This window comes from Apus apus, chromosome 3 (genome assembly GCF_020740795.1).
Source record: "Apus apus isolate bApuApu2 chromosome 3, bApuApu2.pri.cur, whole genome shotgun sequence".
Lineage (NCBI taxonomy): Eukaryota > Metazoa > Chordata > Aves > Apodiformes > Apodidae > Apus > Apus apus.
The window spans coordinates 101,213,102-101,235,955 of NC_067284.1; the positions used below are offsets into that span (position 1 = coordinate 101,213,102).

The 22,854-nt window shown below is 40.9% G+C and overlaps 1 protein-coding gene across 1 annotated transcript; it reads left to right on the top strand.

Annotated features, from left to right (window-relative positions):
- The first annotated feature begins 360 nt into the window (after nucleotides 1–360).
- On the top strand, nucleotides 361–20,732 carry NMBR (neuromedin B receptor). Its single transcript, XM_051613465.1, has 3 exons — nucleotides 361–779; nucleotides 17,595–17,943; nucleotides 20,320–20,732. The coding sequence occupies exons 1-3, from the start codon at nucleotides 364–366 to the stop codon at nucleotides 20,719–20,721; spliced, it is 1,167 nt and encodes a 388-aa protein (XP_051469425.1). The 5' UTR covers nucleotides 361–363; the 3' UTR covers nucleotides 20,722–20,732.
- Nucleotides 20,733–22,854: the final 2,122 nt, after the last annotated feature.

The window sequence follows — 22,854 nt, forward strand, 5'->3', positions numbered from 1 at the left end:
ACCGCGGCTCCGCGGAGGCGGCTGGCCGAGAGCGGTCCCGGTGGCGAGGGCAGGCTGCCGTCCTGATGGCAGGTGCTGCCCTCGGACCTCAGGATCACCCCCCTCCTGCCTGCCGGGAGAGGGCTCGTTCGAAGAGCTGAAGGGGAGCGACACGGGATCCTTTATTCTAACCCCCGCTGCCACTGCGCCGGCGGGGAGTGCTTCTGCATTTCGGAGGAGGGAAAAGTCGGCAGAGAAAAAGGGGGAGGAAGAAAGGCAGGAGGGAAAGGGAAAAAAGTTGGCTGACTTGCAGAGAGGTGAAGCTTTGCAGTGGCTCTCACTGCGCTTTGCACTGGAGACCTCTGGTCTGCCCGAAGCTGGAGGATGGAGGCAGAGCTGCTGCCCGAGCTCACAGCAATGCCCCTCGGGGGGAATGGGAGTGCCCGGCTTGTGCCAGACACAGCTCCGCTGCCCTCGGCACAGGACACGGCCATGTTCATTGTCCGCTGTGTGATCCCTTCTCTTTACCTGCTCATCATCATTGTGGGCTTGCTGGGCAACATCACCCTCATGAAGATCTTCATCTCCAGCAGTGCCATGAGGAGCGTGCCCAACATCTTCATCTCCAGCCTCGCTGCTGGTGATCTGCTGCTCCTAGTGACCTGTGTGCCCGTGGATGCCTCTCGGTATTTCTCTGAGGAGTGGCTCTTTGGGGAGGTGGGCTGTAAGCTCATTCCTGCCATCCAGCTCACCTCCGTTGGTGTCTCTGTCTTCACCCTCACTGTCCTCAGTGCTGACAGGTAGGAAAGCTGGGCTGCCCCTTCTCAGCTCTCTGCAGACTGGGGTAAGGCTAGCTGGAGCTGCCATGAAAGGTAAAATACCCATTTGATAAAATATCCCTGGTTTGCAATCCCCTCATTGCAACTTCTGAAGTGCCCATTCTTCACCTTCCCTCACTGACGGCTGGCCAGTCTGGTACTAGCTTAATTTAAAGGGTTTCTGAAAATGGGTGTGCCTGGGCCTACTCCAGCTTCCAAGGTGCCAGCTGCAAGAATCAGGTTTAGTCCAGTCTTCTGCACCTCTGGCATGGTCCTGTAACAGCCCAACTATTGCAATTATTATAATCAGGGGAAGGTTTTAGATGCTAAATATGACCTATACCAAGCCACAGTGATATGTCAACAGGCAGTGAACAGCTTAAACCAAGTCAAGCACAGAGGTATATTTAATCAATTAGGTTTTTTTCTGCCAAGAAACAAATGTATATGTGTATATGCTTGTGCCACAGTAAGAATAACACGTCATCACAGGTGAATGCAAGAATTAGTTCAGCCTGTGTGAATTTGGAGGCAACAAACTGTTCTGTTGTAGTTGTCAGTCTTAAACTTTTGTTCAAACTATTCTTTCTGGCTTCGTATGAATGTATAGAAAAAAAATTAAAAAAGAGGAACAGAAAAAAAAAATCCCTCAAAGCAGACTAGGAAATAACACTTCAGTCTCCAGTACTTGTCAAATGAGCAAGAAACAAAGAGCTGGGCCCCAAGTTTTTCCTCTCACTTACTAAAAATGGGTACTTAAGGGATTTGTTGCAACTTGGTAGCTTTTTGACTATACTTCAGGCTCTGAAAGACAAGATCTTGCAGTGTAATTGACAACCTTAAATTAAATGAAATTCTTTCTTCCCTTACCTGAGCAATTATTTTAGCCAGAAATGAAAATGTTTAATTTCTTTTCCACAGGAATTGCTCCATTTTCTTTTGTTGGATTTTAAATTGAACCAATGCATTACACTGTTGCGTGATGCAAAGGCTTGAGTTTTGTAATTAATCTTCACACACTAACTCTTCTTTAAAACTTTTAATCTGTTTTTAATAAGAATGTGACTGTAATTAATTTCTTTTTTTACCCAATTCAGTAAATTACTTGATTCCACCTGAGCGTAGTCTGCAGTGGTCATCAATTTCAATGGTGTTTGAATCAGGACCTAAAATACTTGTGTATAAAGACTTTGTAACTTGTGAAAATGGACTATATTTTTGAAGAAGAGCTTGCAAAACATACCTTACAGTGAATACCTGTAACTCTCTGATTTCCTCATTTAAAGAGCATGCCAGAAACTGTCCTTGGAGATCCAAGCAAACCTTGCAGCCTTCTTTATGCTCTATTTCCACTGTTTAGAGGTACGATTGTGGTATGTTATTGAAAAGGGAAGAAGTTATTTGCAGAGGAGATCATATCTCTAGTGAAATTTAGTGTGAGAGAATGCTGGTGGCTTAATGTTTACAGATTCATTCATTTTATGTAGCTTTAGAGCATTTGTTATTTGTTTTTTCCATAGAAGTTTATATCCTCCTTTTAAAATCAGTAAAGATTTAAGAAGTAATAATGCTGTATCTGTTTACACTGAATGCATTTAGAATCACACATCCTTGAAAACAGCTGCAGATGTTGTACTGTGATCATATAAGCTTGTAATAACTCTGTTCCTCCAGCATTTTAGAGTCTATAGTATATACAAATATCAGAATGGTTATAATAAGAATTTAACAACTCTATTTCTTTGACCTCTGCAGTTACCTTTTCACTTATTGAGAAAAAAACACATTCATTTTTAAGTCAGAAGAAAAGCCACTGACTTCAGAAACCAGTGTCTCGTCTGCTAGGAACCCAAATCAACTCTGAGTGAAGCTGGCTGGAGTCAGTGGAGTTTAGCTTGGACTTGGGTCTACTTTTTTGTACAACAGATACTTATGTTGAACTAAGGGGGTGGCACTGGTGTGGAGGGGTTTTTGTCATACTCATTTGTAGCCAAATCCTGACATCTGTCATCTTGACTATACTTGATTATGAGGAAACTGTATGGGTAACTATGTTGGCAGATCAGAAGTGGTGGCAGCATCCTGCATCTCAGAGGTGATGAGGAGGCAAGGCCTGTCTGGGGACAGAGTTACCTCCAGATAAACAAATCTAACATGGGTTGCTAGCAGTTTGGAAGTGGTGATACCATGAAAAAGGCTCCATTGTAATCCAGTTCCTGCTCAGTCTGGTATATAATGTCTTCACAGTGGTCCCTGCTTTCACAGGTAAAGCTCAAAGTATGTTTTAATATATTATCATAGAATCATGTAATAGCATCATGGAATGGTTTGATTCAGAAACGACCTTAAAGATCATCTAGTTCCAATCACCCTGCATTGGCAGGGACACCTCCCACTGGATCAGGTTGCTCAGAGGCCCAGTCAACCCAGCCTTGAACACTTCCAGGGATGGAGCTTCCACAACTTCCCTGAACAACTTGTGCCAGTGTCTCATCACCCTCATAGTGAAGAATTCCCTCCTAATGTCTAACCTAAATCTACCCTCTTCCAGTTCTGATCCATTACCCTTTGTCCTCTCACTACAAGCCCTTGAAAAAAGTCCCTCCCCAGCCTTTCTGTAGCCTCTTCAGGTACTGAAGGAAGGCTGCTATAATGTCTCCCCAGAGCCTCCTCTTCTCCAGGCTGAACAACCCCAACTGTTTCAGCCTGTGTTCATAGGAGAGATGCTCCAGCCCTCTGATCATCTTTATGGCCCTCCTTTAGACTCATTCAAACTGCTCCATGTCCTTCTGGTGTTGGGGTCTCCAGATACCGTACTCTAGGTGGGGTCTCACAAGACCCTAGTAAAGGGGGAGAATCACCTCCCTTGACCTGCTGGCTACACTTCTTTTGATGCAGCCCAGGACACAGCTGGCTTTCTGGGCTGCCAGCACACATTGCTGGCTTGAGCTTCTCATCCACCGTTACCCCTAAATCCTTCTCCTCTGGACTATTTTTGATCCGTTCTCCACCCAGCCTGTATTTTTGCCTGGCATTGCCTCAACCCAGGGGCAGGACCTTGCACTTGGCCTTATTGAACTTCATGCAGTTTGCACGAGCCCTATTCTCAAGCCTGTTAAGGTCATTAAAGTCTTTTTGGTTTTTACTCTCTGTCACCACAGGCCTGTATAGAACTCCAGACATTGATTACACTAAGGAACAGATTAATAAATATTTAGAGTTCTTTGTACTGTGACTGCATGAATCAGAATAAAGGAGATTGTCTTGGTTTCCACAGTATAATTAGCACTTACTGTTTATGTGGAAGTTCTGCATGGCAAATTACATATATCTGATGCATTTAACAGCAACAACCACAGAAGCACTTCTGAACGATCATTACTTACAAACTGTAGCTATAGGGAAGAAAAAATAGTATTCATTGTGCATGTATCTTTTTTTACAGTTGCTTTATTTCATGTTGCTTTTTGCCAGAGAAGTCTCTCTCAGCATCACTAGTACTTTCAGTGTGACAAATGTGCACCTTCTGTCTGGAAGCTTTGTTATCTAGTACTGAGATTATTTGGGTTTTGGCTTGGGTGCTTTTTTTGTGTAGAAACATGATATGTAATTGGTAACAGTACTTCCCACACTCTCCTAGAGCACACTTGCAGATTTAAATTGTCAGCACAGAGCATATCTGCCCAAGGTTGGCCATTCCCATCCCAGAAACAGTACAGGTCTTCCCACTCTTGAGCTCCTGTGACTCTGGCTGCCAGGGGTGGGAGGTGCCCTGTTGCAGCCCCATACATTTTGGGGCAGAGGGGGCTGGGAGGTCAGCAGCAGTGGTGAGGATGGTGGCACTGGCAGTGCAGTGTGTTGTTGTCAAAGAAAAATATGATCTCCCTCAAAGGAAAATATGATCTCCCTCTCCTTTGGGGTACAGAAGGCAGCACAGAAGCAGCGCTGCTGAGCCAGCCTTCCCCTCTCACTGCCACACAGGAGATCATAGAATCATAGAATCCTAGGGGTTGGAAGGGACCTCGAAAGATCATCTAGTCCAACCCCCCTGCCAGAGCAGGGTCACCTAGAGTACATCACACAGGAAGGCATCCAGGCGGGTTTTGAATGTCTCCAGCGAAGGAGACTCCACAACCTCTCTGGGCAGCCTGTTCCAGTGCTCTGTCACTCTTACAGTAAAAAAATTTTTCCTGATATTCATCTTAAACCTCCTATGCTCCAACTTGTATCCATTACCCCTTGTCCTATCACTGGTCTTCACTGAAAAAAGCTTAACTCCATCGTCTTGACACTCACCCTTTACATATTTGTAAACATTGATGAGGTCCCCCCTCAGTCTCCTTTTCTCCAAACTAAAGAGACCCAGCTCCCTCAGCCTTTCCTCATAAGGGAGATGTTCCACTCCCTTAATCATCTTTGTGGCTCTGCGCTGGACTCTTTCAAGCACTTCCCTGTCCTTCTTGAACTGAGGGGCCCAGAACTGGACACAATATTCCAGATGTGGCCTCACCAATGCAGAATAGAGGGGGAGGAGAACCTCTCTTGACCTACTAACCACACCCTTTCTAATACACCCCAGGATGCCATTGGCCTTCTTAGCCACAAGGGCACACTGCTGACTCATGGTCATCCTCCTGTCTACCATGACCCCCAGGTCCCTTTCACCTACACTGCTCTCCAGCAGGTCAGCCCCCAACCTGTACTGGTGCATGGCGTTTTTCTTCCCCAAATGCAAAACTCTACACTTGCTCTTGTTAAACTTCATCAGGTTTTTCCCCGCCCAAGTCTCCAGCCTGTCTAAGTCCCTCTGAATGGCAGCACAGCCTTCTGGTGTGTCAGCCACTCCTCCCAGCTTGGTGTCATCAGCAAACTTGCTGAGGGTACATTCTGTGCCCTCATCCAGGTCGTTGATGAAGATATTGAACAACACCGGTCCCAGTACCGACCCCTGAGGGACTCCACTAGTCACAGGCCTCCAACTAGATTCTGCCCCATTGACTACAACTCTCTGACTTCTTCCTTTCAACCAGTTCTTGATCCACCTCACTGCCTGATCATCAAACCCATACTTGATCAACTTATCTACAAGGATGCTGTGGGAGACGGTGTCAAATGCTTTACTGAAATCAAGATAGACCACATCTACCGCTCTACCATCATCTATCCACCTAGTAATTTCCTCATAGAAGGCTATGAGGTTAGTCAAACATGACTTACCCTTGGTAAAACCATGTTGACTGCTCTTGATGACCCCCATCTCCTTGATATGTCTAGAGATAGTGCCAAGGACAAGTTGTTCCATTACCTTTCCAGGGATGGAGGTGAGGCTGACCGGTCTATAGTTACCCGGGTCCTCCTTCTTGCCCTTCTTGTAGACTGGAGTGACATTTGCTATCCTCCAGTCCTCAGGCACCTCTCCAGTTACCCATGACTTACCGAAGATGATGGAGAGTGGACTAGCAATGACCTCCGCCAGCTCCCTCAACACCCTTGGATGCATTTCATCCGGACCCATCGATTTATGGATGTCCAGATTATGCAACTGATCCCTAACCCAATCCTCATCTACTATGTCCTCACCTATCTTGACTACTTCTGGGGTTATATGAATCTGGGGCTCATGGGAAAAGCCTGCAGGAGTAAAGACAGAGGCAAAGAAGGCATTCAGCACCTCTGCCTTCTTCATATCCTCTGTCACCAGGGCACCCACCTCATTCAGCAGTGGGCCTATATTGCCTCTGGTATTAGCTTTGTTGGCTATGTATTTGAAAAAGCCCTTTCTACTGTCCTTAACCTGACTTGCAAGGTTAAGTTCCAAGGAGGCCTTAGCTTTCCTAGTTGCCTCCCTACATTCCCTGACAACATTCCTATATTCCTCCCAAGTGACCAGTCCCTCCTTCCATGATCTATAGATTTTCCTCTTCCACTTTAGTTTCCCCAGCAGTTCCTTTTTTAACCACGCTGGTCTCCTAGCTCCCTTACTAGATTTTCTACCCATTGGGACACACTGATGCTGTGCTTGCAAGAAGTGGTCCTTGAATATTGTCCAGCTATCTTGAGCCCCTTTACCTTCTAGCACTCTGTCCCATGGGACTTCCCTTAACAATTGGTTGAGGAGGCCGAAGTTTGCTCTGCAGAAGTCCAGGGTTCTGGTCCTGCTGGAAATTCTGTTCCTCCCACACAGGATCCTGAACTCCACCATCTCATGGTCGCTGCAGCCAAGGTTGCCATTGACCACCACTGCTTCAATAAGGCCCTCCTTGTTGGTGAGCACAAGATCCAGCAGCGCTCCTCTTCTAGTCGGCTCATCCACCATTTGCATTAAGAAGTTGTCATCAATGCATTGGAGGAACCTCCTAGACTGTGAAAGGCTGGCTGTATAAGTCTTCCAGCAGATATCGGGATAGTTAAAATCTCCCATGAGGACCAAGGACTGCAGTTGTGAGGCTGCTTTCAGCTGCCTGTAGAAAGCCTCATCAACTTCCTCATCTTGATCAGGAGGTCTGTAGTAGACCCCCACAACTGTGTCACCCATACTACCCTGTCCTTTAATTCTTACCCACAGAATTTCAACTCGCCCCTCATCAGCCCCTGTACAAAACTCAATACATTCTAGTTGCTCTCTCACATAAAGAGCAACTCCACCACCTCGCTTCACCGACCGATCTTTCCTAAAAAGCACATAGCCATCCATGGCCACATTCCAGTCGTGTGAGCTGTCCCACCATGTCTCTGTTATTGCTACCAGATCATAACCCTTAGACCGCACACAGACCTCTAACTCTTCCTGTTTATTCCCCATGCTGCGTGCATTGGTGTACAGGCATTTCAGGAAGCAAGTAGAGCACATTGGTGGGACTAAATCCTCCTTAGCCCATCCTCCTACAGGCCCTGGTATGTTCCTCTTGGGCTTGTCCCTAACAGACCCAGTTTTCTCCCCTTCCCCCTTCACATCTAGTTTAAAGCTCTCTCAATGAGCCCTGCTAAGTCCTGCCCCAAAAGCCTTTTCCCCCTCTGGGACAGGTGCATCCCACCCGCCACCATCAGGCCAGGTGTCTCATAGAGCAGCCCATGATCAAAAAAGCCAAAGCCCTGCCTTTGGCACCAGTCTCTTAGCCATTCGTTCATCATTAAACTCTTCCTGCTTATCTCTCCACCCATTCTTGCAGGAGGTATGGAGGCAAACACGACTTGTGCTCCAGACCCCCTAACTAGCCGTCCCAGGGCCCTGAAGTCTCTCTTCATTGCCCTTACATTTCTTGTAGTAATTTCGTCACTGCCAACCTGAAAAATCAGCAGTGGGTAGTAATCAGATGGATTTACCATACTAGAGAGTTTCCTTTTAACATCTCTAATGCGAGCCCCAGGGAGGCAGCAAACCTCCCTGTGGGATGGGTCAGGTCTACAGATGGGCCCCTCTGTTCCCCTCAGAAGGGAGTCACCCACCACAATTACCCTCCTTTCCTTCTTAGTTGAAGAAGTCCTAAGTCGTGGAGCTGAGCGACAAGTCATAGGCGGTTCACTAGACAAATCTGTCACTCCAGCTTCATTTTCCTTTCCCTGAAGTTCCAAGACCTCGTACCTATTCTTCAAGGGCAATTCGGAGGATGGACGGAGTTGGGAGGGTTTTTTCTTGCCTCTCCGAGGACGGACCTCCCTCCATTCCTCCATGTTCCTAAAGTTCTCTCCTTCTGTCTGAGAACAGGAGGGGAGGGGATCCATCACTTGTTCTAGCATCTCTTCCTCCTGCCCTTGCCTCAGGGTTTGACTCCACCAATCTATTTCATTCTCACATTCTCTGATAATTCTCAGTCTTTCAACCTCCTCTGTCAGTCTAACCACCTGCCTGAGGAGATCATCGATTTGCTCGCACCGCACACACGCGGTGCCACTGGCTCCCTCTGGCACCAGTGCCAGGCTCAGGCACTCGCTGCAGCCAGAGACCTGCACGGCTGCGTGCCTGCTCAGAACCTCCGTCTGAGTTCCCATATATGAAAGGATAGATATGAAAGGATAGCACCCTTGCCCCTCAAGACCACTGCTCCTGTTGATGTTCTTTTGTTGTGGAGAAACTGGACCACCTTTAGAAACATTTCTCCGGTTTAAAAACCAAACCAAACCAAAAAGCAACTAAAAAAAACCCAAGGGATTACAGAAAGAGAAAATTTAGCAACTACAGTGCATGACAAATGAAGAAAAAAGGCTGAAGATTGAGGGAAAAAAATGTACACACACACACAAAAAAAGGAGAACCAAAGGGATCATAGGAAAGAACATTCCCAATAGCACTTAGCACACCCTGAAAGTGCCCACAGAGCTTGTCGGTGATGACTGGCTTGTGACACTGGGGTGCACTTTCTAGAGGTGTTGCAGAACAAGGAACCAAAAATGAGTCCCCTGTCAAGCTTGCTTCCCCAGGGGCCATGGACTGCAGTTTTAGTCAGGGATGTTGATGAGAAAGTCCAAGGACTTGGTGTGATTGTGGATAAGGGAGGTAATAATAAATATATGAGAGGAGAAGTGTAGGCGAGGAGACTGCAGCATGGCACATGTGAAGCAAAGGTGTGCCAGTGTCTCCTCACTGCAAAAAGGACAGAAGTCAGAGATGAACCTGATTTGAATTAGGTCTGACTTGAGCCTTCTTATGAACTTTCTCACTGCTCCAGAGCGTGTTTTTTACATCTACAGTGGTCCATACAGTTAGGCCAGAGTGCAAACTGGACCTATGGGGCTCCGCACCCACTTCTCATTTTGAGAGATTTGCCATTTTGTGCCTGGGGATGACTCTCGGGTGAGGGGGTGGAGCACAAGTACAGCAAGATATTTCCAAGATGCCTTTCAGTGCTACAGAGCTGTATTGATTGTGGTGGGGAGAGGTGCCTGGAGAAACTCAGAGGGCAGAGGATTTACAATGAGTACTGCAGTGTGCACCTCTGGCCAGCTCTGCACTATTGTGCATGCTGGTGAAAAGCCATTGTACCCACAAAATGCCACGAGACCTGGAATGAATAGACTTTGAAGGAGTAAATGGCAGCTCCTTAAAACAGCTTTAGATTTTTCCACCTAGTCTTTCCTTTTCTCTTTGGCTGTCATTTATGCCTCGATTTTTATATGATCTGTAAAATAGGATTAAATTTGTTTCTGCTACTTTTTCTAGGTTTAATTTTCTTTCTAATTAAGATTTTAAATGTGTTAGCTCACATACAGTCCTGCTGCACTCTAGCGAAGACAGTGAAGCTGAACAGTGGAGCAACTGGCGCTACTGCAATTGAAATAGCATCTTCTTTATATTCTTCCTAAAAAGTGTGACAGAAAGACACCATTTATGAGTCAAATAATTGATTAACAAGCTAACAGTTATTTTTCAGTAGTGTCATGACTCCTTTCCTGAATCTTAATAACAAAGGAGTTTGAAAATATAAATGCATTCTTAAATAATTGAATACAGTGTCTGACTGAGATGCTAAAAATGTAATCTACAGATTTGCATAGCTAAACTATTTGATCCTTTTTTGGTTTGTTTTCCTTATTTCTTTATTTCTTTGTTTTAATTTTGGAAGATTGCAATCTGTATTTCTAAAAGTATAAGAAGACTTAAAAGTGTTTTGTGCAAGTTTAATATCTATGTGCTTACTTCTGACTACAATTGATATCAAAACCCATCCTGGATCAGTTTGTATGTCTGCTGTCTCCTACTTTGGGGCAGACTCAGGAAAATTTTGAAGATGTTCAGAAGTGTGAAAAGGTGCCCTAGTAACTACTTTAGGATTTTTCTTTAGTAAAATCACCCTTAACAAAATTTTCTTTTTATTCTTCAAAATTTATTTAAAGCTTCTTCTTTTGTTTTGTCAGCTGCAGGTTCAGGCTGAAATACAGTGATTGGAAACCTCTGAAGTCCTCATTTCTTATTACATGTAGTGAAGCAGGTGAAGCAGGAAAGTGGACATGATTTCCTTTCAAGCTCTAATAGCTGACATTCAGGGACTAAAGAGCCTTGACAAGAGAAGTAGTATTAAATGACATCCTGAAAATTAGCTATAATTATCCAAAGAATAAAGAAGAAATAATCAAAGGTAAAATGTAATACTATCTGTATAAGAGAAAAACAATGTCATAACTTTATATAGTAGATGCAATAACAAAATTGTATGGAACCAGTAGAACTATGAAATCTGTAAGTATATCCTTTAGAAACCCAAACACTTGAGATAAATATATTGAATTAATCATTTGCTGAACTTCATTAAAGCAACTGATGGTCCAGACGTTTCTCTCACTGGAGGCTGTAGTAGTGTGGTTATAATTATGTGGTAACAGTCAAAGTAAAGGAAATTGAAGGAAGATTGGACAAGCTTTCTCTCACACATTTTTTTTTCAGCTTGCCCTTTAGTGTAAATGGGCAAACTTGACTCACAAAATGAAGCTTCCTGGAACACCTTTGGTGAAACTCTGACATATGTCAGGACCTGCAAAGCCATCCTTTTATGTCAAGTCAGAAAGTGAATCCTGCCCTCACTTGTCCAGACCCCAACTGTAACCATTCTGTATAGCTAAAAGGAATATGATGGAAAATATTCCAGAAAGAAAAAAAGGGGGGGGGAAAAGCCCCACATAACAACGCAGAAGGAATTTTATGGAGTAAATTAAGGAACTACCTACCTTCTGGTAGGTTTGTCCAAGTCCAGCAATTCAAATCAGCTCTTGGAGAAGTTCCTCTTGCAGCTGTCTTTACACAGTTGAAAATGGTTTCTCAGCACATCACATTTTCCTTCCAAGTTAGGCAAATTTTTCTCAAGCTTCACACAGACACTCGCGTTTCTTAAATTCCTGTCTTTGTGCACGTGTCCTGTTGCTCTTCAACTGATAAAGAAACAGCTGAGTCCTGATGATGGCAAGGTGAGAAATGGCTGTGGTGCTTATCCCAGCCAGTGACTGGTGCAAGGCCTCTGTCATTCTGGCAGCAGCCACCTCAGCTTTGGTTAGTGCAGATGTCAGCCTCCAAAAGTCTCTCGAAGGCTGCAACCTAGAGTCTGAGAAACTGCTGCAAAAACATTCCTCCTGTATTCTATTTCTTTCATCAGTTCAGTAAAAGCCTGTGGAAATGAAATAGCTGCTGAATTCTTACCAATCAGGTCTAAATAGAAATCTTCATATGTTTATTTTGTTTGTGTCTCCCCATAATATGGTACACTATTCCTTTATATATTGCAATGAGTTTATCCAAATTAGACTGTTGGAATCCTCAGGTCTGCATTCAGAAGGTCCTCAGAAATAATGTCAAAGATTAAGTGTGCTTTACCAGTGCTTTCTCAGGAGAAGAGAATTCATGTGTTTTCTGTGATGATAAATTTGTTAGAGAATAAAAAATAATTATCTTGTATATATGTGCAAAGTGATGGATCTCTCAAGCATCCTTTGAAAAGGGACAATTTGGTTCCATCCCCTATCCTCTCCTCTCTTCATTTTCACAGTAGAAACTTACAGAAACTGCAACACTACAGATATATTTTCCTTCTCAAAATATGTAAAAATATGTTCATCAGGGACTCTTGGCATTATCCAAATTCAATATAAATCTACTGGGAATACTGACATGTATGAATGCTTCTGAATAATGGTCAGTGAAACAATTTACTATTATTGCTCTTGTGTGGAGAATTGAACAAATTAATGATGGTGCTTTCAACTAGTGCAGTTATAAAGAAATGGGTTTAGGCAAGTAGAACTAAAAAGCCAGGTTGCAGGCAGTAAGTTAGCATTGCAAGATTTTTACTAGATTCTAAGACATGCAGTTAGCTAAAGTGAGGTGAATAGCAAGAGAAGGAAGTAGCAAGAGAAGAGAAAATGAAAGGGAAAAGGAAAATTTCTCCTGTAAAACACTGGATGGACTGGACAAGTAGTATATTTCAGGGGGAAAAAATCCTACCACTTTAGGAGAATTTTGTTGTGATTCTTTTTAGGATGGAGAAATCATAATCCAATAGACTAAATTATACTTTTTTGTTGAAACATTGTTGATAGTTTTTGGTTCAATAGAGTGTATTTCTATAGAGTGGAAAATCTTTTTCCACTTAGCAAAATCTTAAGATTTTCCCTCTGAGGAGCACAAAACATGTGTCACTGACATTCAGTTTAATTGTGTTTACGCATGGTCTTCTAGTCTTCATTTCAAATATTGCAAATTCTATTAAACTATCTGAGATGCTCACTCCTGGTGAATGCAGTTTTCTGCACTTAAGTCACAGGCACAGAACAAAAGCATAGTGAATAACTATATATAAAAAAGAGAAATCTACTTAAATTGCAAGAACTTAAAAGAATTTAAAAAAAATTTAATCTCAGGCTGTTTGTGTGTTGGTAAAGAAGTTCCCACAACTGTGGGATTCCACAGTGATTTCACAGTGTTCTCAGCTAGATAAGATGTTTTCCTCTTAATGATAAAGCTGGAGCAGAGTCAACAGAAATACCCATACAAGGAAAAAGGATTTAGACCCATCCAAAATTTGGTTCTACTTTTGTGGAGTGGTCTGCAGCTGGGCATGATACTAGTATTTTTAACAAATATTGACCACACAGCCATGTTTCCTATTCAGATATTTTGATCCTTTTTATATTGTGAGGCTGAATGCTGTCTTTTTGTGTTTGAAATCTTTGTACAGTGACACAATAAAATGCTAGCATATAAATGGTTTTGATAAATTACTCCAGTTTGCAGGAGATGCTGTACTCTGACACAGAAAAATCACTTAAACCAGAAGCTTTATATTAAAGCAAATTATACCAACCCCTCCAGCTCTAGGATTAAAATACAAATTAAATCAAGTAGTACGGATCTGCCCTGCCTAAATTAAGTCTTTGCTTGGTTTATGACAATTATAATATTTATCCATTTGCATAGTGATGGCATGTAGGAAACTGGGTGATAAATCAGAGTTGTCTTTGTGGTAGGTGCTATATGAACAGGAATAAGAAGGAAGTCCCTGGCTGGAATGTCTTTTTTTTGTAGAGACAACTCAAGATACAGAAACAAAAATGCAAGGAAATACTGAGGCAATTCTGCTTAGAATGGTGGGCTTTCATTAAAGTCCAGTGGCTGCTTAAGTATTGTTTAGTAGTTTTGGGTTTTATTTTTATTTTATTTTTGAAAGGCCTCACAAAAAAAGTATTCTAGAAAAAGAGGTAGCACTGCAATGGAGGGACTAAGCATGAAGCAGATAATTTTGAAGTCAAGGGTGTGGGATAGAATAGCGTTGTAGACTCAGCAGAATCAGAAATAGAGCTTCCAATACTAATTAGAAGCTGAGAAACACCTTTACAAAGGACTTTGGGAAAAAAGATGGAGAGGACTGGATAAACTATATTGGAGTTTATAAGGTAGTGACATGTTATGACTCTGGAGGAAGAGGGTAATCTTTCTTTAATAATTTTTTTTGGTTGTATGGAAGGGAGAGTTTGCTTTATAATGAAAATACGCTATACAAACAAACCCAGTATCTGTAGAATGGGTGAGATTGTGCTTGTTTCTGTCAGCAGAAACTAGAGCTCCAAATAAAGGAAACATTATAAAAGTATTTCCTGAGTTGGGGTGCCTTTGTTAACAGTGATAATGATCTAGGATGTAGGAAGACAGAATTTATACGAAGACTTTTAATTAAAACCAAGTGCATATTTATATTCCTTTCCTGATCTTCAAGGCAACCTATAATTTTCTGTTTTCAGCAGTGAAATATAGAAAAAGATGGATTTTGCTTACTAATTTGACTAAATAATTTGCCCCTTTACTGTGATTTACCAGTGTTGTTTTATTGATAGAAAAAATGCACTTGGTAATTTGGATGGTTGGTGGTATGTTTTAGCCTTATACTGTTTTTATATCAAAGGAATGGGCTGGGTGTTCATTTTGAGAACACTTCTAGTTGCACTCAGTTTACATTTGATTTTATCTATAACCTGTCTCTTTCTACTCTATTCTTTTGAGAAGATGACAGATTATGTGAAGGGCTTTTAATGCCTTTTTCTCCCATAGAGTACTGCATAGGACTGAGTTCTAGGGATAAGGGTGCCATCTTATAACTGAAGTAACATGCAGAATTTTGATATGATTAAAGAAGTCTTTTGGACTGAACTCAGATTGTCTTGTGAAAAAGGGCACTCTGCTCCAATGCCCGGAGTTAGTTGTAGCTCAGGGAAAGCATGCTATGTGCTGAAACAGCACCATTTGCTGAGGCACAAATATATGCCACATTTTCTTCTGCTATGAAAGCTTCTGAAAAGGTTTCCCATTTAGTCATTAACCAGACCAAGTGCTGCTAAAACAATTAATTGTGACATGGTCACTGTCTTGGGTGATAATGCTGTGGTTTGTGATAGGGCTATTTTTGAGCAGTGCAATGAGAAAAGAGAGAGAAAAAAATAATCTGTAGTACAAAATGTAGTTTTTACCTAACATCCTCCCACCTGCCCCACAAAGACCCCAAACCAGCTCTCACCCAGCAAGATAAAGTTTTAAAGAAATGAGCAGATGTAAGAACTTGACGTCACCTCAGTTGAATGTAATGAAATAGAAGGTCTGTCTTTATGTAATGAAATCAAGGCAGACAGCAATAGGAAGCAAATTATTGAATAACAAGGTCACTGTTTGTCCTGGGGAGCATTCAAGCTTTCTGCAGAAGCTTCTATCCTTCCCATGGCAGTATAAAGGATTACTTTACACCTTAGTGTCCAGGGAGTTTCTCGTTGTGCATTAGAAGTGGTAAACATAAATTAACAGTGGCATTTTACTGAGTTTAATTTTCTACTCTGTAATAAGGGTGAAGACACAGCAAAAATCTTCTCTCTGAATTCAGAGAGGATATGAACATAAATAGCCATTAAATGATTTAGTGATAAGACAATTTACCACGATCCTGCGAAACAGCAACTTTAGCCATAGCCTAACCCTGGGTATGTATTTAGACACCTGTTCATACCCATACATATTTATATTTGTATTTGTATATGAATGCTTGTGTATTTACATGCACAGATAAGGAGTTTTATCGCCAAGTAGACTCATCTAAGTTATACTTCTTCTTAATCGAAACTAATTGTATAGCTAAACAGAGAAAAGTAAGCACATCAGAGGGTGATTTAAAATCATCAAAACATAGAGACATCCTAGTTGGAAGGGATCTTGAAGATCATCAAGTCCAACTATAACCTAAATCCCTCCACCAGAATCTAATTTACCTGTTCAGCGCTTAAATCATGTCACTAAGCACCGTATCTCCATTTCTTTTAAATACTCCCAGGGATGGTGACTCCACCACCTCCCTGGGCAGCCTGGTCCACTGTCCAACCACTCTTTCAGTAAATAAATTCTTATATCTAGTCTAAACCTCCCCTGGCACAGCTTCAGGCCATTAATTTAATGTACCTAAAGCCTGATTAATCTTTGAAAGTACATCAGAAAGACCTTAGAGTGAATAAAGTTATGTACCTGGAGTATGAATCTCTCTTGAACCCCTTTTCCTATTAAACTTTTATTTAGATGTTAAAGAAAAATCACTGGAATATTTTTTTCAAGGCTTAATTTTTTATAAAAACCTAGTTGCTTAGGCACATGGTTTAGAAGTGGTTTTGGCAGTGCTAGGTTAATGGTTGGACACAATGATCTTAAAGGTCTTTTCCAACCTTAATGATTCTCTGACTATGGTTCTGTAATTTACTTAAATTAAAAATCTAAGCAAAATACTAAGGTACCCTTGAAATATTTTTCTCAAACTATATTTGGCCTCCTACACAGTACCTTTTCTTGTGGTAAGTTTCACTTTGTGTCAGCTTTAGGAACTTTTTTTTTTTAATATATATAAAGGAATTCTTGGCTATGGTCTCCTTCTGCTAGTTTTGTTGTTGATGTTGTTTGTTTGTTTGTTTTGGTTTGGTTTGGTTTGGTTTGTTTTGTTTTTTGTTTTGCTGTAGTGTGGTATTTCCATTCTCTGCAGTACTTCCTGTTTTTATTGTAATGGTTATGAAATAATAAATTCTGCAAAGGTTTGTATGTAAACAGATACTATGAGACAGTTTCTCAAAATACAATATAGAGCAACAGCTTCCAACTATTCATGTGGAATTGTTTACTTTCTTTAAGAGTTTAATACTTCCTTCTGCACAGGCCATTGGGAATAATTCCTGCCTGAGTTTATGAAGGTGTGTAAATTCCAGGTATTACAATTTGAACTGTGTATCTTGTGTGCAGAGGGGTGCTGGGGTAGAAAGGCAGAAGCCTCCACAGCAGCAGCTGTTGCTGGTCTGCCAAGAGGTGGTCCATGCTGATTGTTGTCCTGCACTGCCAGGGGGATGGTGAAGTCTGCTAGGTGGAAAGTCATGTTGTTGGTGGGCAGGAGAGAGTCCTGGGCTGAGCTGGGGACAGAAACAAACTCTACTGTGCATGGACTTGTATGAGAGTGAGGGGGATTGATGGAGGAAGGTGTGCATTTGTGGATCTGCTGGGAGGATTTGAAGAAATTAAAACTGGAGTCATGGCTGCTTCTGCACTTTCACCAGGTTGGCACAAAATAGCCACCTACAGCCACAGGCTGTATCCAGGGCTCCTTTGGCCACCTCTGGTGGACAGATAGATAGATGAAGCTAGAGATTTACAAAATTCAAATTTAAGAAAGATTAAAAACACATTGATATTTCAAACAATGACAAAGTACAACATTATTTTAATTGAATTTATGAATTTTCTTTGTCAATCACGTTGAATTTCAAAATATACCTTTACATTTACATTTGAATTTTGATCTATTTCAGATACAAAGCAATTGTAAATCCCATGGACATCCAGACCTCCAGTGCAGTGCTATGGACCTGTGTGAAAGCTGTTGCCATCTGGGTAATCTCCATGCTCCTAGCAGTTCCTGAAGTGGTGTTCTCCCAACTGGCCCACATCAATGACACGAATAATGTCACTTTCACAGCATGCATACCATACCCCATGACAGATGATAAGCATCCAAAGATCCATTCTGTGATGATTTTCCTGGTGTATTTCCTTATCCCTCTTGCCATTATTAGTATCTATTACTATCATATTGCAAAGAGTTTGATAAAAAGCGCTCATAACATTCCTGGGGAATACAATGAGCATTCGAAAAGACAGGTAAGCATTTTGCTTTTTAAATCCTTATGAAAGGTTTGTGTGATATATACACTTAAAAATGACAGTACAGGAACTGTAACATCCAAATTGATTTCACAAAGGGTTAGTTCAGTTTCCACATGCATGGACTAAGCCAAGGATTATCTGAAAAATGTCCTTGTTTTCATAGTTACACAGTATAGAGCCCAGTACGTAAATGAATATGAGCATGGAAAAATATAAATCCAATGCAATTAATGCAAATTTCTAATAAGAAACAGGATTGTTGTATTTGTTTGTATGTGTTGTTAGTGTAACCATTACTTATGTTCTTACTGGGGAACAATGTTTTTGAAGTTAATGCTAGTGGCTTCACCTATCTCTACAGGCAGCCATTTTGGGAAGAAATCTTCCATGAACTCTTTGAGAATTGTCCCTGTTTTACTTGTGCTTGAAAATGAAAAAAAAAACCTGACATAGGCTGGGACATTTTTTCAGAGAGGATCTAAGGTTCTTCTCATACCAAAAAGTGCTGCAAATATGAACACAGGGCATGAACAAATGATTTTTTAGCTTTCTCAGTAGATCTTTCTTGCATACAATCCTAAACTCACAGTTTTCTAATACCCTTTCTATTATAGATGCTATACAACTTTTAGTTTAGGTTCTATATACCTTTGAAACAAAGCATTTTAAAATGCTGGGCAAAGCCAGCTTCGCTGTAAGGCACAGACAGCAATAAGATAGCAACAGGTTATTCATTAGCAGAAATATTTACATATGCAGAGAACAGCTTTTGCAGTGAAAGTACCCTGACCACTTTACAAAAGCATTAATATTGATTGAGAAAAATAGTTATGCTCATTACATAATTTTGGAAGGGTTTCCTCTGCCAATATTTTTAGAAATACCTTTATACTCACTGAAATCTCTTTGCTTATATAGCACGTACTTGTTATTTAAAAAACCCACTACATTCCCTCATGTACTTTTTCCTCAGCATTTCATCTCTGCTGTAGCCTGTTTTTTGTCAAAAATGCATACGTATTAGCACTTCATGTATTATTTTATTTTCCTGTGAAATATGGAGAGCTTTTTGGCTGAACCCTCAGGACGGAAACAATGTGTAATTTATATCACATTTCTGAACCCACATGCATTTTTGAAGTAAGAACGTATTTTTTTCATTTTACTTAGTTTTCTTCTTTTTGTTAATCTATGAGATTCAGAAGAACAGAAAATTCCCTTGTCCTTACATACCTACCAGCAAGAGGAAATAAATTCAGACTATTACTAAGAACTTAGGTTTCTTTAGGCTGTAACAGAGAAGTGTCATGTTCACTCTGTATCTCTATACCTTTTAGTCTGCCATTGCAATCTGTCTGAGTGCAAATCCTACCAAATCAGAATGGTAGAGTTTTCCTATCTTTTGTGAATTCCCCACTGTTTTTTGTTTAGATAGAGCCAAGAAAACTACTTAGAGATTTATTTCACAGATTTAAAAACCCTGTTAAAATAACACTTGAATTTTTCGTGTTAAAATTGATTGAAAATTGAGCAAATTCCTGCCTCTGCAAAACTTTTATACTTAACATACATAATAAATCTTTTTGGAGGATTACAGAAAGTTTCTGCCTCCCTTTTGGTGCCTTCTATGTGGCCAGTTTTGCTCCCTCTCTCAGTTTGGAACCACTGATGTGGCTCATTTCCTGTCAACTTTCCAGCCACTCTCAGTATCAACACTGTAATCCAATTAACGGTAGCAATGCAATTAAGGTACATTTCTCTCATGTCATTGTTGAAAAAAACATGGAACCTCTCACCTTACCCTGGAATTAAGGTGCTTCAGGCTATGCAATGCAGTCTGGGTGGTTTATCTATGAGTGACGTCAAGCTGAGGCATTTGAGGCAAAATAATGTAAGTACCATGGGATAGCTGACATCCTAGCAATGTCTCTACATTTCACTCACAATGTCTCTATATTTCAAAGCCAGCGATTTCTAGATAGCTTTTTGACTAAAGGTAACTTCCAAGCCAAGCACTGTGATCTCATCAGAAAAGGTTATGTTTCATGGCATCCTTTGGTTCGTGTTTTCAGGCTAAAAGCCAATGTTTACTTGGGTGATGAATCATTCTTGCTGCGTATATCATGTACAAAGAGCAACCTTCTGTGACTGCAAACAGCTAGGATCTTTCATTGAAAGTAAACTGGAAGTGGGAAAGGAAAGTAAATGAGACAGAACAAGTAATTCAGCCCCTGAAGGAAGCATTTTTACTGATCTTACTTGTAACAGTTAAAGATTATATAAAGCAAAATGCTGCATGTTTTAATTAAGTGTGTTATGTGGACTAGTTCTATTAATTGCTGTTCCCTTGGGTTCTTTTCATCTTTCTAGACGGAAACTCGGAAACGTCTGGCAAAAATTGTTCTAGTTTTTGTCGGCTTCTTTGCTATCTGCTGGTTTCCTAACCACGTGTTATACATGTACCGATCTTTTAATTACAATGAGATCGATCCATCCACAGGACATATGGTTGTTACCTTAGTAGCCCGAGTGCTAAGCTTTTGCAACTCTTGTGTCAACCCATTTGCACTGTATTTTCTCAGTGAGAGCTTTAGAAGACATTTCAACAACCAGCTTTGCTGCAGGAGGAGAGCTCAGCAAGAGAGATCTGCCAGTTACTTGCGCAACTCTTCTGCCATCCAAATGACCTCCCTGAAAAGCAATACCAGGAACACAGTGACTAGCATGACACTAGTGAATGGACACAACTTGAAACAAGAAATGTCATTATGATTTAATAGGTGTGACTTTGTGAACAAATTTGAACTTTTTCATTGCATTTTGTAACTCACTTTTGCCTCTCATATGCTTATACCCACTGAGTTCTCAGAGCAGAGGATCTGTTAAAGTCTGGGCCATCTGAAGTTATTTCATGCCTAGTCTTACTTTTAGATAGAAGTGAAGAGTACATTTTACTGAGCAAACAAAACTGACTGGCTTCATATTGTACATTAAAGGAGATGTCAACATATATTTTAACATAAGAAAGCAATGTTGTATTAGTGTAGCTGATCTAATATTGCTTTAAAAATATAGATTTTCTCATCTGAAAATATATATTTTTAACTGAATTTTGATCCAGGCTTATGTCTTACTGTAATAGATTTTGCATTATTTTAGCTGTGCTGTGTGTACAAGCATTATTCATTGAGACTGGTAGGCATTTTTTGAAGTAAATAAGGAGCCTTTGAAATGCATAGATTCTAGTTTCAGATAAAAAAAAATAAAATATATAATGCCAGACCTTTACCTCATTTAAATACATTTTTTATTTTTTTCACTTTGGCAGACATACAGATGAGAATTCATTTTTTGGGTGTTCTGTTTGCTGTCCAAGTCAGAAATTTATCTGCTAAAATTACATTCATTTCATTATTAACATTTAAAAAAAAAATGTGTGCAATGTGCAGGTTTCCTAGAACTTGGTGTCTGAAAGCTCATTTCTCAGATTTGTTAATCTGTGACATCATTGGTTTAGAGTGTCTACATGCTTTATACTTGTTGCTACTAACTGATCTTGCTGATATCAGTTCACAGCTAAGAAAGATGCTAAATGTAATGGAATGCCTGAACATTCAGAGGTAAAGTTGTAAGTGGCTTTTTCAGAGAGGGTCTCTTGCAAGACTTCCTACAGCTTGGAGCAGTTTCAAAGTGCAGAACCCAGATTACTGCCAGATAAAAGCAAAATGAAAGATGCCCTGCAGAAACACACCTAACGTACTCTGATCTCTAATCATCATCCAGTCCATGAGATCAGACAATCTCTGGTATTAAATATGCCCAAGTGATGACACAAGGGTAGCTGTAATGGGTGGCTCATTATCAGCTGTTTTGCTGTCTAGATCTACTGTTCCTCTTGCACACACTGTTTACCAGTCTAAAAAGAACCTAAGTACTGTCAAAAATCTCAGCTTTAAAATGTACTTCTTTTCCTGAAAGCCCTTGTGTATAAATAGTCAGTGCACTTCTGAAAATCCTAGCTGGGCTGCCGAAAATAAAGATTTTCAAATGTTTTTTAGTCATTCCAGTGCTACAGACAGTGCCTAGGTCTTTGTCAGTATTCCAAGGAGAACATTTTCAGCATACCTGCTCAATGCATACCTGGGATTAAAACAGCAGGGAATTCTGGATGAGGCTGTATTTACAGATTATCATCCAGTCCAGAATAAATTTGCTTGGAGGGTTTACTACTCTCTCTTTTCATTGACTATCCTCTGCAAAGGATACCCTACACATGGCTTGCATATCTGTCCTTCAGAGCAAAAGCAAGCAGGATGCTTTTTTTTTTTTTTTTTTTAAATCAGTTCATGTGACAACACAGGCAGTCAAGTAGAGCCAATGATGTAAACTAGTTGCTACAAAAACTCACATAAGGCCAGCCACATAAAAGTTTCTAATCTGTCCCAGGGCTACACCAGTTTTTGATGAAAGAGTTGATGGGGTTGAAGCTGATTCCCCCCATTATGCAGCTGCATGCTAGCAGACTAATAACCATTCCCTGAGCCAGGTGAGAGGTTAGCTGGAACAGGGTCTGTTGTGGATCTGAGTTCCAGAGAGGAGATGCTCACAATGTCCTAAGGAGAAGGGGCAGTAGTGGCAGACAATGGCACTTTGTGGGAGGAGTCTTTTATGGCCAGTTCATGAGCCAAATGTAATTTTAAATAGTTCTTTCTTTCAAATCGGGTGGAACTGCTTCAGCACAGAATTGTCTCTGTTACAACACTGTAGCTGGTACTTCTGCAGTGACTTCTCTACAGGTGAACTGTAGAATGTACACTAGAAATTTAGACTGGATTTCAGAATTAGTTGCTAGTCATATAAGTTCAAAAGCTGAAGTGCTACTACAGTTTAACAGCTTATAGTTCC